This window comes from Somniosus microcephalus, chromosome 2 (assembly GCF_052327205.1).
Source record: "Somniosus microcephalus isolate GS21.2 chromosome 2, FLI_Smic_1.0, whole genome shotgun sequence".
Lineage (NCBI taxonomy): Eukaryota > Metazoa > Chordata > Chondrichthyes > Squaliformes > Somniosidae > Somniosus > Somniosus microcephalus.
Genome location: NC_140988.1, coordinates 174,434,800 through 174,455,313, shown reverse-complemented (window position 1 = coordinate 174,455,313; position 20,514 = coordinate 174,434,800). Strand labels below are relative to the sequence as shown.

The window sequence follows — 20,514 nt, the reverse complement described above, 5'->3', positions numbered from 1 at the left end:
TGATACTTCCCCTTGGTTTCCAACACAACAAAAAAGTCCACTATAGAAGCACACAACCAAAGAAAGTTGCAATTTGTGTAGACTAAGGTATCATCAACCCAACAACACTTTGATAACCTTATTGTAAGTTGTATCATTATATTGTAAAGGGTCCTTCAACTTTCTCCAACCATTACTCCCTGTAATACCTTAGAAATATTTTGGGTATGTTTATAAACAGGAGAAAACAGCAGTTACTTCATTCATTAGTGTTTTAAGGACATAAGAAATAGGAGCAGGCCATTCAGCCCCTCGAGCTTGTCCGCGATTTAATGAGATCATAGCTGATCTGATTTTGGCCTACTCCTGTTCCTAATTCGTATGTAATAGATTTGTCAAATACGATTTCCCTTTCATAATACAATGAAACAATAGTCAACATGGTTTAATGATTTTCTAAATGCCCTACTACTACTTCCTTAATGGATTCGAGCATTTTGCCAATGACAGACGTTAGGCTAACTGGCCTATCGTTTCCTGCTTTCCGTCTCCCTCCTTTTTTGAATAAGGGCATTACATTTGCGGTTTTCCAATCCGCAGGGACTTTTCCCAGAGTCGAGGGAATTTTGGAAGATTACAACCAATGCATCCATTATCTCTGTAGCCACTTCTTTTAAGACCCTAAGATGCAGGCCGAGACTTGTCAGCCTTTAAACCCATAAGTTTGCCTAGCACTTTTTCTCTAGCGATGGTGATTGTTTTAAGTTCCTCCCTCCCCTTTGCCCCTTGATTTTCTACTGTTACTGGGATGTTTTTAGTGTCCTCCACTGTGAAGACAGATACAAAATATTTGTTCAATGCCTCTGCCATTTCCTTGTTTCCCATTATTATTTCCCCAGTCTCGTCCTCTAAGGGACCAACGTTTATTTTAGCTACTCTCTTCCTTTTTATATACTTGCAGAAGCTCTTACTATATTTCTTGCTAGTTTACTCTCATAAGCTATTTTCGCCCTCTATTATTTTTTGAGTCATCCTTTGCTGGTTTCTAAAATTTTCCCAATCTTATGGCCTACCACTAATCTTTGCAACAATGTTTTATTCCAGTCAGAAGAGAAATATAGTCCTAATGAAGTTTGGCTTCAAGGAACTGAAAGACATTGCACTGTTTATTTAAACTGGAGAAAGTCTGAAGATTCAATAGGGTAAATTAAACCATTTGGGAACTATTTCTACATCTTTAATAGTTATTGTGCTGTACAGTATAGACTATTATCTCTACTTCCCTAAATTAAATCTAAATTAATTTGGTTATTTTAGTCCATACATAGTGCATCCAGTTTTTGTCATTTCCTCTTACTGCATTGACATAGATGAAATGAGAATACTACATGAATTTCTTCACCCAGTGTTACTACTGAATAAGATGATGGTTTAGCCCTGGGCTACACATTACCAGATGTATACCATTTGATCATGAGGGTACAGCCTGGTACATTAGAGCAGGAAAGTTGTGTTTAAAAAGCTCAACACATATATTTTTAAAAATCTTGTCTGTAATACTGTATAAGATTAAAGCACAAAAAACTCATACATTGCAATTGCTATAATTAAGAAAATATCGAAGTTTAATTTGTAACATCATTGAGAAGAAATTGCCACTTACTAGAAAAAGTCACTCACTGCCAGGGCTATTTTCTAGTTATGCAGTAAGGAATTTATTCCAATAATTATATTTTTCACTGGTGATATTCTGGCAGCTTTATTCTTGAATGAGAAATGCTGCTTGGGAGTACAAGGGAAGAAAAATATTGGCCTTAAAAGTAGGGTCCAGACAAGCCTTAACTGGCATCAAACCTCACTGAGGGCAAGACTCTAACCTTTTCAAGGTGATATATTTAACCATTTCCCTGGCCTTTTAGCACCCAAATAGTTCTAAGAACCAGAAATTAAAATTAAGTGGTCATATATTACCAATATAGCTCAGATTAATAATACACCTTTATTTTTTAAGTGGGTGCTCAATGGAAAGATTCTTTACTAGAAAAGTAACATTATTTTTAAAACATATCAGGCAACATCAATACCCACAACCTAAAAATTCACAAACATACCCAATAATCATTCTTAGCTCCTAGATCAGTTAAAGCAGATACTGGATATGAAGCACAACATTGCTACTGAATCCATTGCTCTCATTGTTCTGAACTTTTAGCTCAAGGTATTATGGAGCATCTTCAGGATGCACATCTGCATCACCATAATAAAAAGATGTTCATGCCTTGAAGAAATACTGGCATGGTAAGCTAAAAGAAATGTTTCTAAATACAGTAGCATCTCACTTTAATGCTATCTAATAACTACAATCACACAGCACAGATATATGATTTATATGACACTAAATTGAAAAATCACATAAAACATTGCCTCTCAGAAACAAGGTAATAGCACGAATATGTGAAATGTAGCTTTTTGGACTAATCATCTCCCTTGTTCAATAATCGAGAGAGATTCATTTTTGTTTTCTCCATTGCTGCTATTTTTGCTCGTCTTGAAGGTCTTGTTGATGCTGAAGGAGCTGGAGTTGCAAAGTCTTGGCCATCACTAAAATAAAATCATGCAATTAATTATCAAATAAAATTTAAAAGACAGTAACCTTATTGAGTTGCAACACACCAGCAACTACACTCTTATTTGAGAAAGGGGGTTATGCATGAAACTCAGGATTTACAGTTTTCCTTATCAAAAAGAATTGTAGAGCCAGTAATTATTCCAAAATCCTAATGGATCTCCTGTACTGCTGATGGATAAAAATTTAAAAATAATTGAGTACAGAGACAAATCTGTGCTCTGTACTTCTCAGTTACATATATAAGTTGCTCATTGTTCCTATCCATTATATAATTAGAAACAAAATAGATGATTACCACAGTATATCAGATTTAGAAATGTAATTGTCTAAACATATCTAACTATAGATAAATCTAAATATATTATGAGATATAAATATATGTGCTTGATTTCCGAGAAGGTTTTCCTAATCTTCTGCCGTAACATTGTTGCAAACTCCGTAGAAACGGCTGTTTACGCCGATATTACGGCAGGAAATTGGGAGAATCCTACCCCACAATTTTCTATCTGAAACCTGCCTATCAACTCACTATTATACAATTCTCCCTCCAGTCTATGTAATCGCTTACTTTATCGTATTGTCACACTGATACATGTTCCACACAACTATTACATTGCTGCTCCTTTGACATTTTATTATACATTGGTGTTGCTGCTTCTGGTATACCATGTACATGTTCATTTAAGGCGACTCATGACAACTCCTTACTTTCCAGCCAAATAAAAGACATACATACAATAGGAGGGTGAACAAATTAAGACATCAAATCTTACAAGTTTACACACAACTCTCTGTACACTAGAAATTTTTTATTAGCTTTTCGGTGTAAGCAACAGTACCTGACCTCACACTCGTGCATGACCTAACCTATCCTGTGCACAAACAAAAATGCTGGCAGACCAGCTCTTCTAGCACCATGTGACCTTGCTGGCAGGAGGGTGTTCTACTAAAAACTTATCTGCTTCATCAGGACAGGATTCTACCTGAAAAATCAGTTGGAATTGGAGCAACAGGGTCAAGAATTGCAAGAGATTGGGGTTAGAGATCAGGAAGAAACTAAGTTCACAAATAGAATCTGCACTTGTGGCGGTCCAGATGTACTGTCTGAGATTCCAAGCCTGCGCAGCTAACCTCTGTCATTTTATTCCTAGGAGCATATGATAATCCACTTAACACAGAATTCAAAGTTAAGGCAACACTATCATAGAAAGATTTCTTCACAACTTAAGTGTCATGGATGCTGGCATCTCTGAGAAAAAGATATTGCTGGAATCTGGGTAGTATTCTTATGGTTGGAATGTGATTGCAGAGAAAATTTAAATAGCAGATGTGGCTAATTGCATTTCTGATTAGTAAATAAAAAATGAGTAAGTAGACACTGTCATTGGGCATGTGATCTCAATACTCATTCCCACGGCGTGTGCCTGTGTACTTTAAACCTTTTTTGTTAGCAAAATGGTAAGACAAAAAGCAGAGTGCTCGAGTATTTTATGATCATTGTGAATACCTTACTTTCTTGGTTACTGAATGGTGGTAGATGTTGTTAAGTAAATATACACGTGAAGTACATTTACCTGTATTGTGCAAGCATAAGTAAGGCATTTTCTACTAAAATTAGTGCATGTGGTTAAAATGGTGTCGATGTAGCCACACCTGTGGCTAGTCAGCAATTGTCTAATGGATAACACTGCTCTAATCTAAAGCCAAACAACCATGTAATATAATTTAGGCTGACACTCCAGTGCAGTACTGAGGGAGTCCAGCACTGTCGGAAGTACCATCTTTTGGATGAGATGATAAACTGAGGCCCCATCTGCCCTCTCAGGTCGACATGAAAGATCCCATGGTATCATTTGAAGTATCCTGGCCAATATTACTGGTTAGTTATACACTTTAATTCTGAATGTTGGTTTTTTTTTTAAACCAAAGTTACACTGATCACATATGCAATGCAGTATTCTTCACACAGAGGCAAATTAGTTTTAATACATAATGTCTTGCAAAATCCTTGAGGTCTCCAAAGGAGGTGAAGGTATTTTTTTAAAAAGCAGTGCAATTCAAAGCTAATATCATTTTAGCTTCCAAATAGTTTTTTCTTACAGTGCACAAGAAATCTGTAACACACGAGTGCAAGATAATAAAGGTGACTTGTCAATGCTTTCTAGATTGCCCTTATAAAATGACGATAAAAGAGATTCAAAGAAAAGCTGAAGAAAGCCCATATCTCAGAACACTGAGCTATACAAAGAACAGTGAATCTGCTCGCATTTAAATTTTTGTTGGCGGGGTGCAGGGAAGAGAAGGGCAGCAGCATGCTTTAATGCCTATTTGTTCTTGATTTGACATTATAGGGGTTTAATTTCTTCATTTTATTATAACATAAAAATAGCACACAAAGCAATCAACTAGTACAGTACCTGAAGGAATTAAACCCCATCATTTTTGATTTAAATGACAAAGTGTGCAGGAGCCACAAGAGACTCAGTGTACGCTAGTATAATCCCCTTAATTGTATTATAGTGCAGCCGGGGACTGCACCTTTAAACTGATTGTTACCTTTACAGTGTGTGTTTGCCTTTATCCTGCGTGATGTCATGACGCCGATCACGTGACCGCCAGTGGCGCGAAGAACGTGGGGACGTCATGACGTCAGCTTAGAGAACTTTCCAGCAGTCTTCGACTACCTGGCATCTTGAACGAAAGTGTTTTGATTTCCTCCTTGTAACATCCAGCAAACTTCGTTGGTATTAAATTCCAGTCTTTTAATCCATCGAGTTGAGCTGAATTATTTAGTTAGGAAACTCCGTTCCTACATTGGTGACCCCGATCTCGTCGAACAAACTTCGAAGAGAATTCAACATGAGCACAAATGCCGTCGCCCTCAAATTGCCTCAGTTCTGGGAGCAGCAACCAGAAGCTTGGTTCCTACAGACGGAAGCACAGTTTCACCTGCGGGAGATCATAGCGGATTCGACCCGTTATTTTTACGTGGTCTCCGCTCTCGACAGCGCCACGGCCTCAAGGGTCGGCGGCCTACTGAGCAGTCCACCAGACGAGGGCAAGTATGAGGCTCTCAAAGCTCGTTTACTGCAAATATTTGGCCTTAACAAATCAGAGCGCGCACGCAGGCTCATTGCCATGCCAGGCATCGGGGACTCAAAGCCTTCGGAATTAATGAGCCAAATGCTCACCCTACTTGGTTCGGAAGGCCAATGTTTTTTATTCCGAGAACTTTTCCTCTGCCAGCTACCTGATGTGGTGCAGACAGCCTTGGCCAGTTCTGAGATCACCGACTGTGTTAAGCTCGCGGCAGAGGCAGACAAAATTTTTGCAGTCTCACAGCAGTGCTGTGCAGCCACGAGGCGCCTTTCTCCTGCGCGTGCGAAGCCCAGCCCGCCTCCAGCAGGCTGGTGCACGTACCACGCCCGTTTTGGCGCCAAAGCTCGATGCTGCAAGCCTCCCTGCAGTTTCTCCCCCCCAAAAAAATCCTTCGACAAGCCCTGAAAAGCACGTTCAATTTACCATGGCGGTCGGTTCAACGGGGAAATTACTTTATGTTACGGATTCCACAACGGGGAGGCGATTCCTCTGCGACACTGGGTCCCAGTGCAGCATTTTGCCAGCTTCCAGGCTGGATCTACAATCCGGAGGCCGCGGCCCTGCACTCGAGGCAGCCAATGGCGCGGCGATTCGCACTTTTGGGAAACGGATGGTTACCGTTACTTTCGGTGGTCAGCAGTTCCTCTGGCAATTTATCACTGCCACAGTGTCACAGGCCATACTGGGAGCCGACTTCTTTTGTGCAAATGGTTTTCTAGTCGACATCAAAAACTGCCGCCTTATTCACGCGTCCACTTACCACGCGGTGCCCTGCCACCGCAGCACCGCCGTGTCCTGGTCGGTCGCCTGTGCGGTACCAGTTCAAGACGGGTTTACACGCCTACTCAGCGAGTTTCCAGAGCTCACCCGGCCTACCTTCTCGGCAGCAGTCACGAAACATGGTGTGGCACACCATATCACCACGAATGGATCACCGGTTTACGCCTGGGCACGCAGGTTAGAACCCAGCAAACCTGCGGCGGCTAAAGCCGAATTCCAAACAATGGAGCGCCTCGGGATCGTCCAACGCTCCGACAGTCCTTGGTCCTCTCCACTGCATATCGTCCCCAAACCAGGTGGAGGGTGGCGGCCTTGCAGTGACTACAGACGACTAAACGATGCCACGACTCCTGACAGGTATCCCATACCTCATATCCAGGATTTCTCAGCACATTTGGCTGTAAACTCAATATTTTCAAAGGTGGATCTCGTCCGCGGGTATCACCAGGTTCCGGTGCACCCCCAAGATGTTCCCAAGACGGCGGTCATCACACCTTTTGGCCTTTTCGAATTTCTAAGAATGCCTTTCGGGTTAAAAAATGCAGCGCAGGCTTTCCAGCGGCTCATGGACTCTGTTTTACGGGATTTGCCTTTCCTTTTCGTATATCTGGACGATATACTCGTCGCTAGCAAGAACCCCAAGGAACACTTGTTACATCTACGCCAGCTCTTCACTCGGTTAAGCCAGCATGGCCTCATTGTCAACCCGGCCAAATGCCAATTCGGTCTCACCAGCATCGATTTCCTGGGGCACAGGATAACATGGGACAGCGCCGTTCCACTAGCCACCAAGGTCGAGGCTGTTACAGCTTTTCCACATCCCCTCGCTGTTAAGTCCTTGCAGGAATTCCTGGGGATGGTTAATTTGTACCATCGTTTTGTCCCCAAGGCAGCGCAGTTGATGCAACCGCTGTATGAAGCACTGAAAGGGAAATCTGGCAAAGACCTCATCAACTGGACTCCCCAGATGGACCAGGCCTTCCTAGATACCAAAGCAGCACCGGCAGATGTAACCATCCTGGCACACCCTATTCCAGGTGCAACCATCGCTCTCACGACGGATGCTTCGGACTATGCCATTGGAGCGGTGCAGGAGCAGTGGGTAGACGGTACTTGGCAGCCGCTGGCCTTTTTCAGCCGCCAACTACGCAAGAACGAACGCAAGTACAGCACGTTCGATAGGGAGTTGCTCGCCCGGTTTTTGGCTATTCGACATTTTCACTTTCTGCTAGAACGCCCGTTCACCGCGTTTGTGGACCACAAACCACTCACGTTTGCCATGGCCAAAACGTCTGAACCTTGGTCAGCGCGGCAACAGCGCCACCTCACGTTCATTTTGGAATTCACCACCGATCTACGACACGTCTCGGGCAAGGACAATCTCGTGGCCGATTGCCTCTCCCGCGCTCCTGTCCTGGCAGTTAACCTGGGCGTCGATTTTGCTGGCTTAGCGGAAGAGCAGTTGGCTGACCCCGACGCCTTCCAGTTGGAAAGTCGCTGACGTTCAGTTCCACTCAGCAGGAACCACCCTTTTGTGCGACACGTCCATGGGAGTGCCTCGTCCCATAGTGCCGGTCGAGTGGCGCAGGAAAGTCTTTCGGGCGATACACGGGTTGTCACACCCAGGGATGCGAGCTTCGCAACGTCTCATGTCCCGCAAGTTCGTGTGGAAGGGCATGCACTTAGATGTCCGAGATTGGACAAACAATTGTATTGATTGTCAAAAAGCGAAAGTCAACCGGCATGTTAAAGCCCCTTTGGCTGAGTTTCCAGTGCCAGAGCAACGGTTTGACCACGTGCACGTGGATCCTCTCCCCGGTTCACAGGGTTTCACGCATCGCCTCACAATAGTGGACCGCACCACCAGGTGGCCAGAGGCGATTCCGTTGGTCGCTACCACTACAGCTGATATTGCCAGGGCATTCCTGTCGTCGTGGGTGGCTCGCTTCGGCGTCCCATCAGACATATCATCGGACCGAGGTCCACAATTCACTTCCGAATTATGGAACGCCGTTGCACATGGCTTAGGTACCAAGCTACACCGTACCACCGCCTACCATCCGCAGGCGAATGGCCTGTGCGAAAGGTTCCATCGGTCGCTTAAGGCATCCCTTCGTGCCAGCCTGCGCGGATCCAACTGGGTAGACAGATTGCCTTGGGTGATGCTAGGGCTAAGGACGGCTCCCAAGGAAGACCTTCAGTCTTCAGCAGCTGAGTTAGTTTACGGGCAAACCTTGAGGGTCCCTGGTGACTTCCTGCCTCCGCATACAGAACCGTGGTCTGCAACTCAGCAGCTTATCCAGCATCGCGAGGCGGCCAAGAGCTTCCTGCCCATTCCGACCTCGCATCATGACTTAGAGGCCTCACGTTCCTGCGGACCTCATGTCCGCCGATTATGTCTTCATCAGGCACGGCGCGCACAGAGACCCACTTAAACCACCATACGCCGGCCCATTTTGTGTCATATCTGCCGGTGAGAAATATTTCACCGTTGACGTAGGCGGCAGACCGGACACCGTCTCCATCGACCGTCTGAAGGCCGCTCACCTCGCTCGCACTGAAACAATAGTGCCTGCCCAGCCACCTCGCCGATGACGACCGCCGTGGCACGCCGATTCATCATTACAACAGCCAGCCGTTGAACCGCCTACAGATGCCTCATCGTCATTTTCGCAGTCAGACACAGCGTTCGCCGCACCTGACACGCCGCAACAACCACAGCCAGGCTCCATGCTTTCTCCCGACGTTCAACTTCCGCCGCCTGAGGGTCGTCGACGCTCGGAGAGAACCATCAAGCCCCCTGTTCGTTTGACACTGGCCATTAACGGGGATTCTGGGGGGGGCGCCTGTGGAGGAGCCACAAGAGACTCAGTGTACTTTAGTATAATCCCCTTAATTGTATTATAGTGCAGCCGGGGACTGCACCTTTAAACTGATTGTTACCTTTACAGTGTGTGTTTGCCTTTATCCTGCGTGGTGACGTCATGATGCCAATCACGTGACCGCCAGTGGTGCGAAGAACGTGGGGACGTCATGACGTCAACTTAGAGAACTTTCCAGCAGTCTTCGACTACCTGGCATCTTGAATGAACGTGTTTTGATTTCCTCCGTGTAACATCCAGCAAACTTTGTTGTTATTAAATTCCAGTCTTTTAATCCATCGAGTTGAGCTGAATTATTTAGTTAGGAACCTCCGTTCCTACAAAAGTATTATAAGTATGAAGTAAACAAAAAAAAACACTATTTTCTCCATACACCATCTCCTGCCAAAGGGGCAAACAATTCTGTTAACCAAATCTAGACAACTTTGAGACACGAGAAGATCATCAACAGGTGTTAGTGAAAGAATGGTGCCATCCCTATCTGATTTCTAATACTCCCTAAATGTCAGTTGCTGATCTGTGCTGCTGTGTGAATCTGGAAGGGTATGTGTCAATTCCTTCAGTTTGCCTCCAATGTGTACTGTACATTTAATGCTTACAGGACAGGGTTTCTTGAGATAGTGGGATGAGGGCTTGAAACACCAAACCCAGATAAAAGTACCATTTCTATTTGTGGCTGAAATGTTTCAATAGCTTTCAGAGGGATCACAAATAACTATTTAAAGATATGTAAGATTAGTTCTAATGATAGAGAATCCACTGATGCTATACTTGCCTTTCATCGGAGGATTTTACTGTTCTCTTGGTCCTTCTGCTTTTGGTTACAGACTTGGCAGTTGACAAACCTTTACCTTGTTCTAAAGGGAGCACAGTATACATAAGTCTCACTTAAGGTGGTTACAAGATAACATCTGGACAAATAAAATCCACTCCAGTATAAAATTCCAATACAACATTCCAACTATACAGAAAACTTAATTTTAAAAAGTGCTTGTTAACTTAGTTCTGCATTTATCAAAAGGCCGAATGGCCTCCTTCCGTGTCGTATCATTCTATAATCCGATATGGGCTACGTCATCTTCTAATATCCATGGTACTAAACAGAAGAAATCAAAATTACCTTTTTTGTTGATCTTGTTCATCTCTTTCCCTCCTTTATCATTTACTGTTTCATTACTTTGTTGTTCTGAGACAGCTACATTCCCAGTGATTTGGGATTTATTTTCATCTGCAAAAAAAAGGCACAATATGTGCAGAACTACTTCAATCCCTTCAATGCTGCAAACCATTCAAAAGTTCTCAATTTAAAAGCAAACTGCTAATTAATGTGAGCTTGCAGATATTTTCAATTGTAGTGATTAACTAGAAGTGAAATTTTGCAAGACATCAAATTTGCAGGAGACGCATTAATGCTTTCTAATTCTCAAAATATAGAATTAAATATAGTTTTTTCTTGGTAAACATTAATAATACTTGTATACAAATAACAAAATATAAAATCCTTTTGAGAACTAAAGTAGCATTTTCACAAGGAACTTGAGGGCCAATTTAACACTGCCTGTCTGATGGAAACACAGCAATCGGGCAGTTAAAATGGCCTGGGTGATAAACCCGCACCGACCTCAATGCCTTCACATGGGTTGTGATCTTGGTGCTCCTCCAGGCCCCACAAGGCATCACCTGCCTCGAACTTCCTTCCCTCTCCTATGAGGCCCTCCAACACCCCCTCCTAACCACTTACCAGTGTACCGGGGGACTATTCCTTTGGGTCTCAAGAGACAGCCTCTTTGCTGCCTGAAACTCTGCTCCCGCCCACTGGCCAGCTACCGCCTCCTGCCAGATTTGGGCGGGAAACTGATGGGGCCAGAGAATTAAAAATCTCCTGAGCTTCATGCTGCAGAGGTCCGGGCAGTTTGCCATCTGCCTCAACCCCAGAAAAAACTCTCTCCCATATCACTTACAACTGCACTTATAAAATCCCAACTATCTAGCCTATGGCCCTCCATTCACCATGACATTTCTGCAGCTACCGATCTGCTCAACCACACCCTCACCACCACCTTTGATGTCCCAGTCCCCATTAAAACCATTACTCTCTCTCACCCTGGCCGTTCCCCCGGTATGGCGCTCATCTCCGCTCCCTTAAGTCCAAGGGACACAGACTTGAACGGATATGGAACATAGGAACAGGAGTAGGCCATTTAGCCCGAACCAGTTCCGCCATTCAATGAGATCATGGCTGATCTCCGACCTAACTCTATATACCCGCTTTTGCCCCATATCCCTTAATACCTTTGGTTAATAAAAAGCCATCAATCTCTGATTTAAAATTAACAATTGATCTAGCATCAATTGCCGTTTGCAGAAGTTCCAAACTTCTACCACCCTTTGGGTGTAAAAGTATTTCCAAATTTCACTCCTGAAAAGGTCTGGCTCTAATTTTTAGACTATGCCCTTTAGTCCTAGACTCTCCAACCAGCGGAAAAGTTTCTCTAGATACCCTATCTGTTCTCCTTAATAACTTGTAAACTTCAATCAAATCACCCCTTAACTGTCTAAATTCCAGGGACTACAACCCTGGTTTGTGTAATTCCACCCCCATATAATTTAACCCCTGGAGTCCGGGTATCATTCTGGCAAACCTACACTGCACCCCCTCCAAGGCCAATATATCCTTCCCAAGAGGTGTGGAGCCCAGAACTGCTCACAATACTCCAGGTGGTCTAACCAGGGTTTTGTACAGCTGTAGCATAATTTCTACTCCCTTGCATTCTAGTCCTCTAGATATAAAGGTCAGCATTCCATTAGCCTTTTTGATTATTTTCTGTACCTGTTCATGACATTTTAATGATCTATGTACCTGGACCCAAAGTCTCTTTGGACCTCCGCTGTTTTTAGCTTTTCACCATTTAGAAAGTGCCCTGTTCTATCCTTTTTAGGTCCAAAGTGGATGGTCTCACATTTGCCTACATTGAAATCCATTTGCCAGTTTTGCCCATTCACTTAATCTATCAATATCTCTTTGTAATTTTATGCTTTCATCTACACTGCCTACAATGCCACTTATTTTCGTGTCATCAGCACAATGGCTTTCTATCCCATTATCCGAGTCGTTAATAAATACAGTGAATAGTTGAGGCCCCAACACAGATCCCTGTGGGACACGAGTCACATCCTGCCAATTAGAGTACCTGCCCATTATCCCTGGTTTCCCTCTCAATTAGCAGAGTGACTTGCGCAATTTTCCAATCTAAAGGAACGGTTCCTGATTCGAGCGAACTTTGGAAGATTATAGTTAGGGCATCTGCAATGTGCTCACCTACTTCCTTTAAAACCCTAGGATGGAAACCATCTGGTCCTGGGGATGTGTCACTCTTTAGTGCCATTATTTTCTTCATTATTGTTATTTTGCTTACGTTAATTTTGTTGAGTCCCTGTCCCCAATTCAATATTAGTTTCCTTGAGGTTTCTGGCATGCTAACCTCTTCCTCTACTGTAAATACTGATGCAATGTAATTATTCAACACGTCTGCCATTTCCTTATCATTGACAATATCACAGTTATCAGTTTTCAAGGGGCCAACATTGCTCCTGACCATCCTCTTTTTCCTAATATAATTGTAAATTTTTTGCGTTTTGATTTTGATGTCCCTTGCAAGTTTCTTTTCATACTCCCTTTTTGTAGCTCTATCTGTTTTGTCTCCCTTTGCTGTTGTTTGTATCTTTCCCATTTGCCAGAATCTGCGCTTTTTTTGCATTTTTGTATGCTTTTTCTTTTAGTTTGATGTTGTCTCTTACCTCTAATTGTTCATGGCTTTTTCTTTTGGTAAGTAGAGCTCTTGCCCCTTAGAGGTATAAACTGGTTCTGTATCGCGTTAAATTCTTTTTTGAACACTGATCTTCTGTCGTTTTACCCATTAACAGATTTGTCCATGGAATGTGGCGAACAACTGATTTAGCCATGCATCTGTCTGGACCCCACAAAGCACTATTGGGTCATACTCTCGTCTGCCAACACTGCACACTATTCTAGGATCATTCTGGTATGCAATGACCACCCCTGGCTTCATTTCTCTACTGCAAACCGTCTTCTTAAACACCTCTCCCCTCCACCCTCACCTCCAACAAGCGTGAGGAACTCATGGACTTCTTTGTCTCCAAGATTGAGACCATCCAATCAGCTGCCTCTGCCACTTCCCTTCCTTCCCCTAGCCCACCAGGCAAAACTTCCTCTAAGGTTTCCCCCTGCCGTAGCCCTGAACTCGCATCTTTCTCCAGTTTCTCTCCGCTCTCCCCTCATGTCCTCTCTGAGCTCATCTTGTCCATGAGACTTCCTGCTCCCGTGACCCTATTCCCACCAAACTGCTGACCACTCAACTTCCTTTTCTGGCTCCCATGTTAGCTGATATTAACAGTTCTCTCTCCTCGGGTACTGTCCCCCTCTCCTTCAAATCTGCCGTCATCATCCCTCTCCTCAAAAAAACAACCCTTGATCCCTCCATCCTTGCAAACTACCGCCCCATCTCCAACCTCCCTTTACTCTCCAAAGTCCTTGAACGTGTTGTCACCTCCGAAATCCGTGCCCATCTTGCCCAGATCTCCATGTTTGAATCCCTCCAATCAGGTTTCCGCCCCATGCCACAGTACCGAAACAGCTCTTATCTAAGTCACAAATGACATCCTATGTGACTGTGACAAAGGTAAACTATTCCTTCTTCAGCCTTCTCAACCTGTCTGCAGCCTTTGACACGGTTCACCACGCCATCCTCCAACGCCTCTCCATCATTGTCCAGCTGGGTGGGACTGCGTTCGTCTGGTTCCATTCTTATCTATCTAATCATAGCTAAAGAATCACCTGCAATAGCTTCTCTTCCCACTCCCGCATCATTACCTCTGGTGTCCCCTAAGGATCTATCCTTGGCCCCCTCCTATTTCTCAACTACATGCTGCCCCTTGGCGACATCATCTGAAAACACGTCAGGTTCCGCAAGTACGCTGACGACACCCAGTTCTAACTCAGCACCACCTCTCTCGACCACCTCCACTGTCTCTAAATTGTCCAGTTCTGGATAAGCAGAAATTTCCTCCAACTAAATATTGGAAAGACCAAAGCCATTGTCTGTTGTCCCCGCCACAAACTCCGTTCCCTAGCCACCAACTCATCCCTCTCCCTAGCATCTATCTGAGGCTGAACCAAACTGTTCATAACCTTGGCATCATATTTGACCCTGAAATGAGCTTCTGACCACATATCTATGCCATAACTAAGACCGCCTATTTCCACCTCCATAACCTCACCCGACCCCGCCCCTTCCTCAGCTCATCTGCGGGTGAAACCCTTATCCATGCCTTTGTTACCTCTAGATTTGACTGTTCCAACGCACTCCTAGCTGGCCTCCACGTTCTCCCCTACGTAAACTTGAGGTCATCAAAAACTCTGCTGCCCGTGTCCTAACTCGCATCAAGTCCTGTTCACCCTATCTCTGTAATCTCCTCCAGCTTCACAAATTCACCCCCCCCCCCCCCAAAATATATCTGCGCTCCTCTAATTCTGTCCTTTTGAGCATCCCTGATTTTAATCACTCCACCATTGGTGGCTGTGTCTGCAGCTGACAAAGCCCTAAGCTCTGGAATTCCCTCCCTAAACCTCTCCGCCTCTCTTTTCTCCTTTAAGACACTCCTTAAAACCTACCTCTTTGACCAAGCTCTGCCCTAATTTCTCCTTGTGGGGCTCGGTGTCAAATTTTGTTTTATACTGCTCCAGTGAAGCGCCATGGGATGTTTTACTACGTTAAAGACGCTATATAAATACAAGTTGTTGACTCCTGCCTGCACAACTCCCGCCCCCAGTTAAAATCGCCGCTTTAGAAAATGAATCACAAACTGAATTAAAAAGAAAAACTATTGTACACTAGATAAGCATCATCAATTGTACTTATTTAAAAGGACTGCAGAATTTTGTTTATTTTTGAAGTTATTATGGTGACATGGGAAGGAAGACTGGCTTGATAGGCATATTGAGCTAAATAGAAAGAAAAGACTTGCATTTATATAGCGCCTTTCACGACCACCGGACCTCTTAAAGAGTGTAGTCACTGTTGTAATGTGGGAAATGCGGCAGCCAATTTGCACACAGCAAGCTCCCACAAACAGCAATGTGATAATGACCAGACAATCTGTTTTTGTTATGTTGATTGAGGGATAAATATTGGCCAGGACACCGGGGATAACTCCCCTGCTCTTCTTCGAAATAGTGCCATAGGATCTTTTACGTCCACCTGAGAGAGCAGACAGGGCCTAGTATGAAGGAACCATATTAATTGTACGAGAGAAACTCCCAGTTAGCTCAGTGAGTTTACCAGGAAGTAGCCAAGACCCATAGAGCAGGAAGGTTACAGATTCCAGATCTGTGTTGATTGAGTTGATCTCAGTCAAGGCAACAGAAGGAGTGCTACAATTGGCTTCAACGTCTTGAGTTAGAGTTCCAGTTCCCGATTGCAATCCAATGATTACTGCTGGAAGTGTGCATGTGTGGGGCACACAACTGGGCTTAGCCATGATGCCCTGCAGAGTCAAAAAGGCAATTAACACCATCATGGCTCACAGGAATAATAGCAATTTGGTGTGGTATCAGAGGGCACCTGTCACATGCTGAACTAAACCTCACTATGGGAATCGGGGGGGGGAAACTCTCCACTGGCTGGAGTCATACCTAGCACAAAGGAAGATGGTTGTGGTAGTTGAAGGTCAATCATCATCTATTTTTGAGAAGCTATATTAACTATCCATTAATTATACCGTACGAGGAAAAATCACTACTTTAAATGGCAATGGTCTTGCACAGTGCGGTTTACATAGTCTTCAGTTGTGATTATAAGAAGTTGCATAGGAATCACTGGAACTGAGAAAATGAATGATCTCAGGTGGGCATAAAAGATCCCATGACCAATATTTCCCCCTAATTTTTATTTGGGTGTGTGGCCCCTTTAATGGGCTGCGCGGCCCAAAGTTTTGTGCATGCGCAAAATTTCACACTTTAAAAAGCTGGTCCCGGGCTGCACGGTTGCGCAGCTTAGAGGGAACATTGCCCATGACACTATTCAAAGAAGAGCAGGGCCAATATTTACTCCTCAACCAACATCACTAAAAACAGATTATCTGGTCTGATTTATCACGCTGCTTGTCTGACATTCAGTATTGGATGAGCAGCAATATCCTCCATTTAAACATTGGGAAGACCAAAGCCATTATCTTCGGTCCCCACCACAAGCTCTGTTCCTAGCCACTTATTCCACCCCCCTCCCTGAGGCCAAACCGGACTGTTCGGAACCTTGGCATCCTATTTGATCCCGAGCTGAGCTTCCAACCCCATATCCTCTCCATCATTAAAACCGCTGGCTTCCACCTCCGTAACATCACCTGACCTCGCCCTTGCCTCAGTACATCTGCTGCTGAAACTCTTATCCATGCCTTTGTTACCACTAGACTCGTCTATTCCAATGCCCTTCTGGCCAGCCTCTAACCTTCCATAAACTTGAGGTCATCCAAAACTCTGCTGCCCATGTCCTAACCAAGTCCCGTTCACCCATCATCCCTGTGTTCGCTGACCTGCATAGGTCCGGCAACGCCTCAATTTAAAAATTCTCATCCTTGTTTTCAATCCCTCCATGGCCTCGCCCTCCTATCTCTATAACCTCCTCCAGCTCTACAACCCTCCGAGATCTCCACGCTCCTCCAATTCTGGTCTCCTGCGCATCCCTGATTTTCATCACTCCACCACTAGCAGCAGTGCTTTCAGCTGTTTAGGCCCAAAGCTCTGGAATTCCCTCCCATAACCTTTCCATCCCCTCTCCTCCTTTAAATCTCTCCTTAAAAGCTACCTTGGTCACCTGTTCTAATATCTCTATGTGGCTCAGTGTCAAATTTTGTCTGAAAACGCTCCTGTGATACACCTTGAGACATTGTTACTACTTTAAAAGCACTATATAAATGCAAGTCATTATTAGCTCATTGCTGTTTGCAAGACCTTGCTGTGCACAAATTGACTACTGCGATTTCCTACATCACAACAGTGACTATACTTCAAAAGTATTTCATTGGCTGTAAAGTGCTTTGGGACATCCTGAAGTTATGAAAAGCGCTATATAAATGCAAGTTCTTTCTTTCACACTCGGAGAAAAGTACTGGTGCTCAATTTATCCAATGAATAGCAAATCTTTCCCTTTCATTCACAGCTTCTCTACACCAGCGATGATCAGCAAGACAAAGAAAGAGAACAAATTTACATCTGATCACTCTCTCAGGACAACGTTAAGCAATTCGGAGCTAATGAATTGCACACAAGTCCTCAGAATCAGCAAAGCAACCAAGATTAATAGACAATTAAACTGTTTTGGTGGTGATAGTTGAGGAAGGAATCTTGGCCAGGACCCCCTACTCTTATGCTGTGGTAACGCTGAGGTTGGGGATGGCATTAAACAGGAAATTAGAGACGAGTGCAATAAGGGCACAGCAGTTATCATGGGTGACTTTAATCTACATATTTGGCTAACCAAATTAGTAACAATACAGTGGAGGAGGAATTCCTAGAGTGTATACGGGACGGTTTCCTAGACCAATATGTCAAGGAACCAACTAGAGATCAGGCCATCTTAGACTGGGTATTATGTAATGAGAAAGGATTAATTAGCAACCTTGTTGTGCGAGGCCCCTTGGGGAGGAGCGATCATAATATGATCGAATTCTTCATTAAGATGGAGAGTGAAGTAGTTGACTCAGAGACTAGGGTCCTGAATTTAAATAAAGGAAACTACGATAGTATGAGGCGCGAGTTGGCCAGGATGGATTGGGGAACGTTACTTAAAGGGTTGACGGTGGATAGGCAATGGCAAACATTTAAAGATCGCATGGATGAACTACAGAATTTGTTCATCCCTGTTTGGCATAAAAATAAAACAGAAAAGGTGGCTCAACCGTGGCTAACAAGGGAAATTAGGGATAGCATAAGATCCAAGAAGAGGACATATAAATTGGCCAGAAAAAGCAGCAAACCTGAGGATTGGGTGCAGTTTAGGATTCAGCAAAGGAGGACGACGAGATTAATTAAGAGGGGGAAAATAGAGTATGAGAGTAAGCTTCCAGGGAACATAAAAATTGACTGTAAAAGCTTCTACAGATATGTGAAAAGAAAAAGATTGGTGAAGTCAAGCGTACGTCCCTTGCAGTCAGAATCAGGGGAATTTATAATGGGGAACAAAGAAATGGCAGACCAATTAAATACATACTTTGGTTCTGTCTTCACAAATAACCTCCCAGAGATGTCGGCGAACATAGGGTCTAATGAGAGGGAGGAACTGAATGAAATCAGTATTTGTAGGGAAATGGTGTTAGGGAAATTGACGGGATTGAAGGCCGATAAATCCCCAGGGCCTGATAATCTACATCCTAGGGTACTTAAGGAAGTGGGCCCTAGAAATAGTAGATACATTGCTGGTCAACTTCCAAAATTCTATAGACTCTGGAACAGTTCCCATGGATTGGAGGGTAGCTAATGTAACCCCACTATTCAAAAAAGGTGGTAGAGAGAAAACGGGGAATTATAGAGCGGTTAGCCTGACATCGGTAGTGGGGAAAATGCTAGAGTCCATTATAAAAGATGTAATAGCAGAGCACTTGGAAAACAGTGACAGGATCGGACAAAGTCAACATGGATTTACAAAAGGTAAATCGTGCTCGACTAATTTACTGGAATATTTTGAGGATGTAACTGGGAGAATAGATAAGGGAGAACCAGTCGATGTGGTATATTTAGACTGTCAGAAGGCTTTCGATAAGGTCCCGGATAAGAGATTAGCGTGCAAAGTTAAAGCACATGGGATTGGGGGTAAGGTACTGACTTGGATAGAGAACTGGTTGGCAGACAGATAGCAAAGAGTTGGAATAAACGGGTCTTTTTCCGAGTGGCAGGCAGTGACTAGTGGGGTACCGCAGGGATCGGTGCTAGGACCCCAGTTATTCACAATATATATTAATGATCTAGACGAGGGAACTAGATGTAATACCTCCAAGTTTGCAGACGACACAAAGCTGGGTGGGCGTGTGTGCTGTGAGGAGGATGCAGAGAAACTCCAGTATGATTTGGACAGGTTGGGTGATTGGGCAGATGCATTATAATGTGGATAAATGCGAGGTTATCCACTTTGGTGGCAAAAACAGGAAGGCAGATTATCTGAACGGCAATAGATTGGGAAAAGGGGAAGTGCAACGAGACCTGGGTGTCCTTGTGCACCAGTCGCTGAAGGTAAGCATGCAGGTGCAGCAGGCGGTTAAGGCGGCAAATGGTATGTTGGCCTTCATAGCGAGAGGATTAGAGTACAGGTGCAAGGATGTCTTGCTGCAGTTGTACAGGGCCTTGGTGAGACCACACCTTGAGTATTGTGTGCAGTTTTGGTCATCTTATCTGAGGAAGGATGTTCTTGCCATGGAGGGAGTGGAGCGAAGATTCACCAGACCAATACCTGGGATGGCAGGAATGACGTATGAGGAGAGATTGGGTCAATTGGGCTTATATTCACTGGAGTTTAGAGGAATGAGAGGAGATCTCGTTGAAACTTATAAAATTCTAACAGGACTAGACAGACTAGATGCAGGAAGGATGTTCCCGATGGCGGGGGAGTCCAGAACCAGGGGCACAGTCTAAGGATAAGGGGTAAGCCATTTAGGACAGAAATGAGGAGGAATTTCTTCACCCAGAGTGGTGAACCTGTGGAATTCTCTACCACAGAAGGCAGTTGAAGCCAATTCATTAAATATATTCAAGAAGGAGTTAGATATATTTCTTAAGGCTAAAAGGATCAAGGGATATGGGGAGAAAGCAGGGACAGGGTACTGAATTTGGATGATCAGCCATGATCTCATTAAATGGCGGAACAGGCTCGAGGGGCCGAATGGCCTACTCTTGCTCCTATCTTCTATGTTTCTATATATCCATCTGATCCATTGAACAGGCAGATGAGGACCTCACTTTAAGATCGCATCCAGAAGGAGGCTGAAGTCCTGCAGTGGAGCTTGACATAAGGGAAGTTCTCAATGCATCGCTCCCAGCTTCCACCCAGTAGTTGGCACGAAAGTACTGGTTCTATTACA

At 44.1% G+C, this 20,514-nt stretch overlaps 1 protein-coding gene across 4 annotated transcripts in view; it reads right to left on the bottom strand.

Moving 5' to 3' along the window:
* Positions 1–1,581: 1,581 nt before the first annotated feature.
* The window catches only part of ncapg (non-SMC condensin I complex, subunit G), a 134,024-nt gene continuing 115,091 nt past the window's right edge, over positions 1,582–20,514 (bottom strand). For all 4 annotated transcript variants that reach the window (XM_085966965.1, XM_085966990.1, XM_085966981.1 and 1 more), the window contains 3 exons: positions 10,490–10,597; positions 10,145–10,226; positions 1,582–2,580 (listed from right to left, as the gene is read on the bottom strand). In XM_085966965.1, the coding sequence (XP_085823091.1) occupies positions 2,454–2,580; positions 10,145–10,226; positions 10,490–10,597 (317 nt within the window). In that variant the 3' untranslated portion in view covers positions 1,582–2,453. The remainder of the gene's footprint in view (positions 2,581–10,144; positions 10,227–10,489; positions 10,598–20,514) is intronic.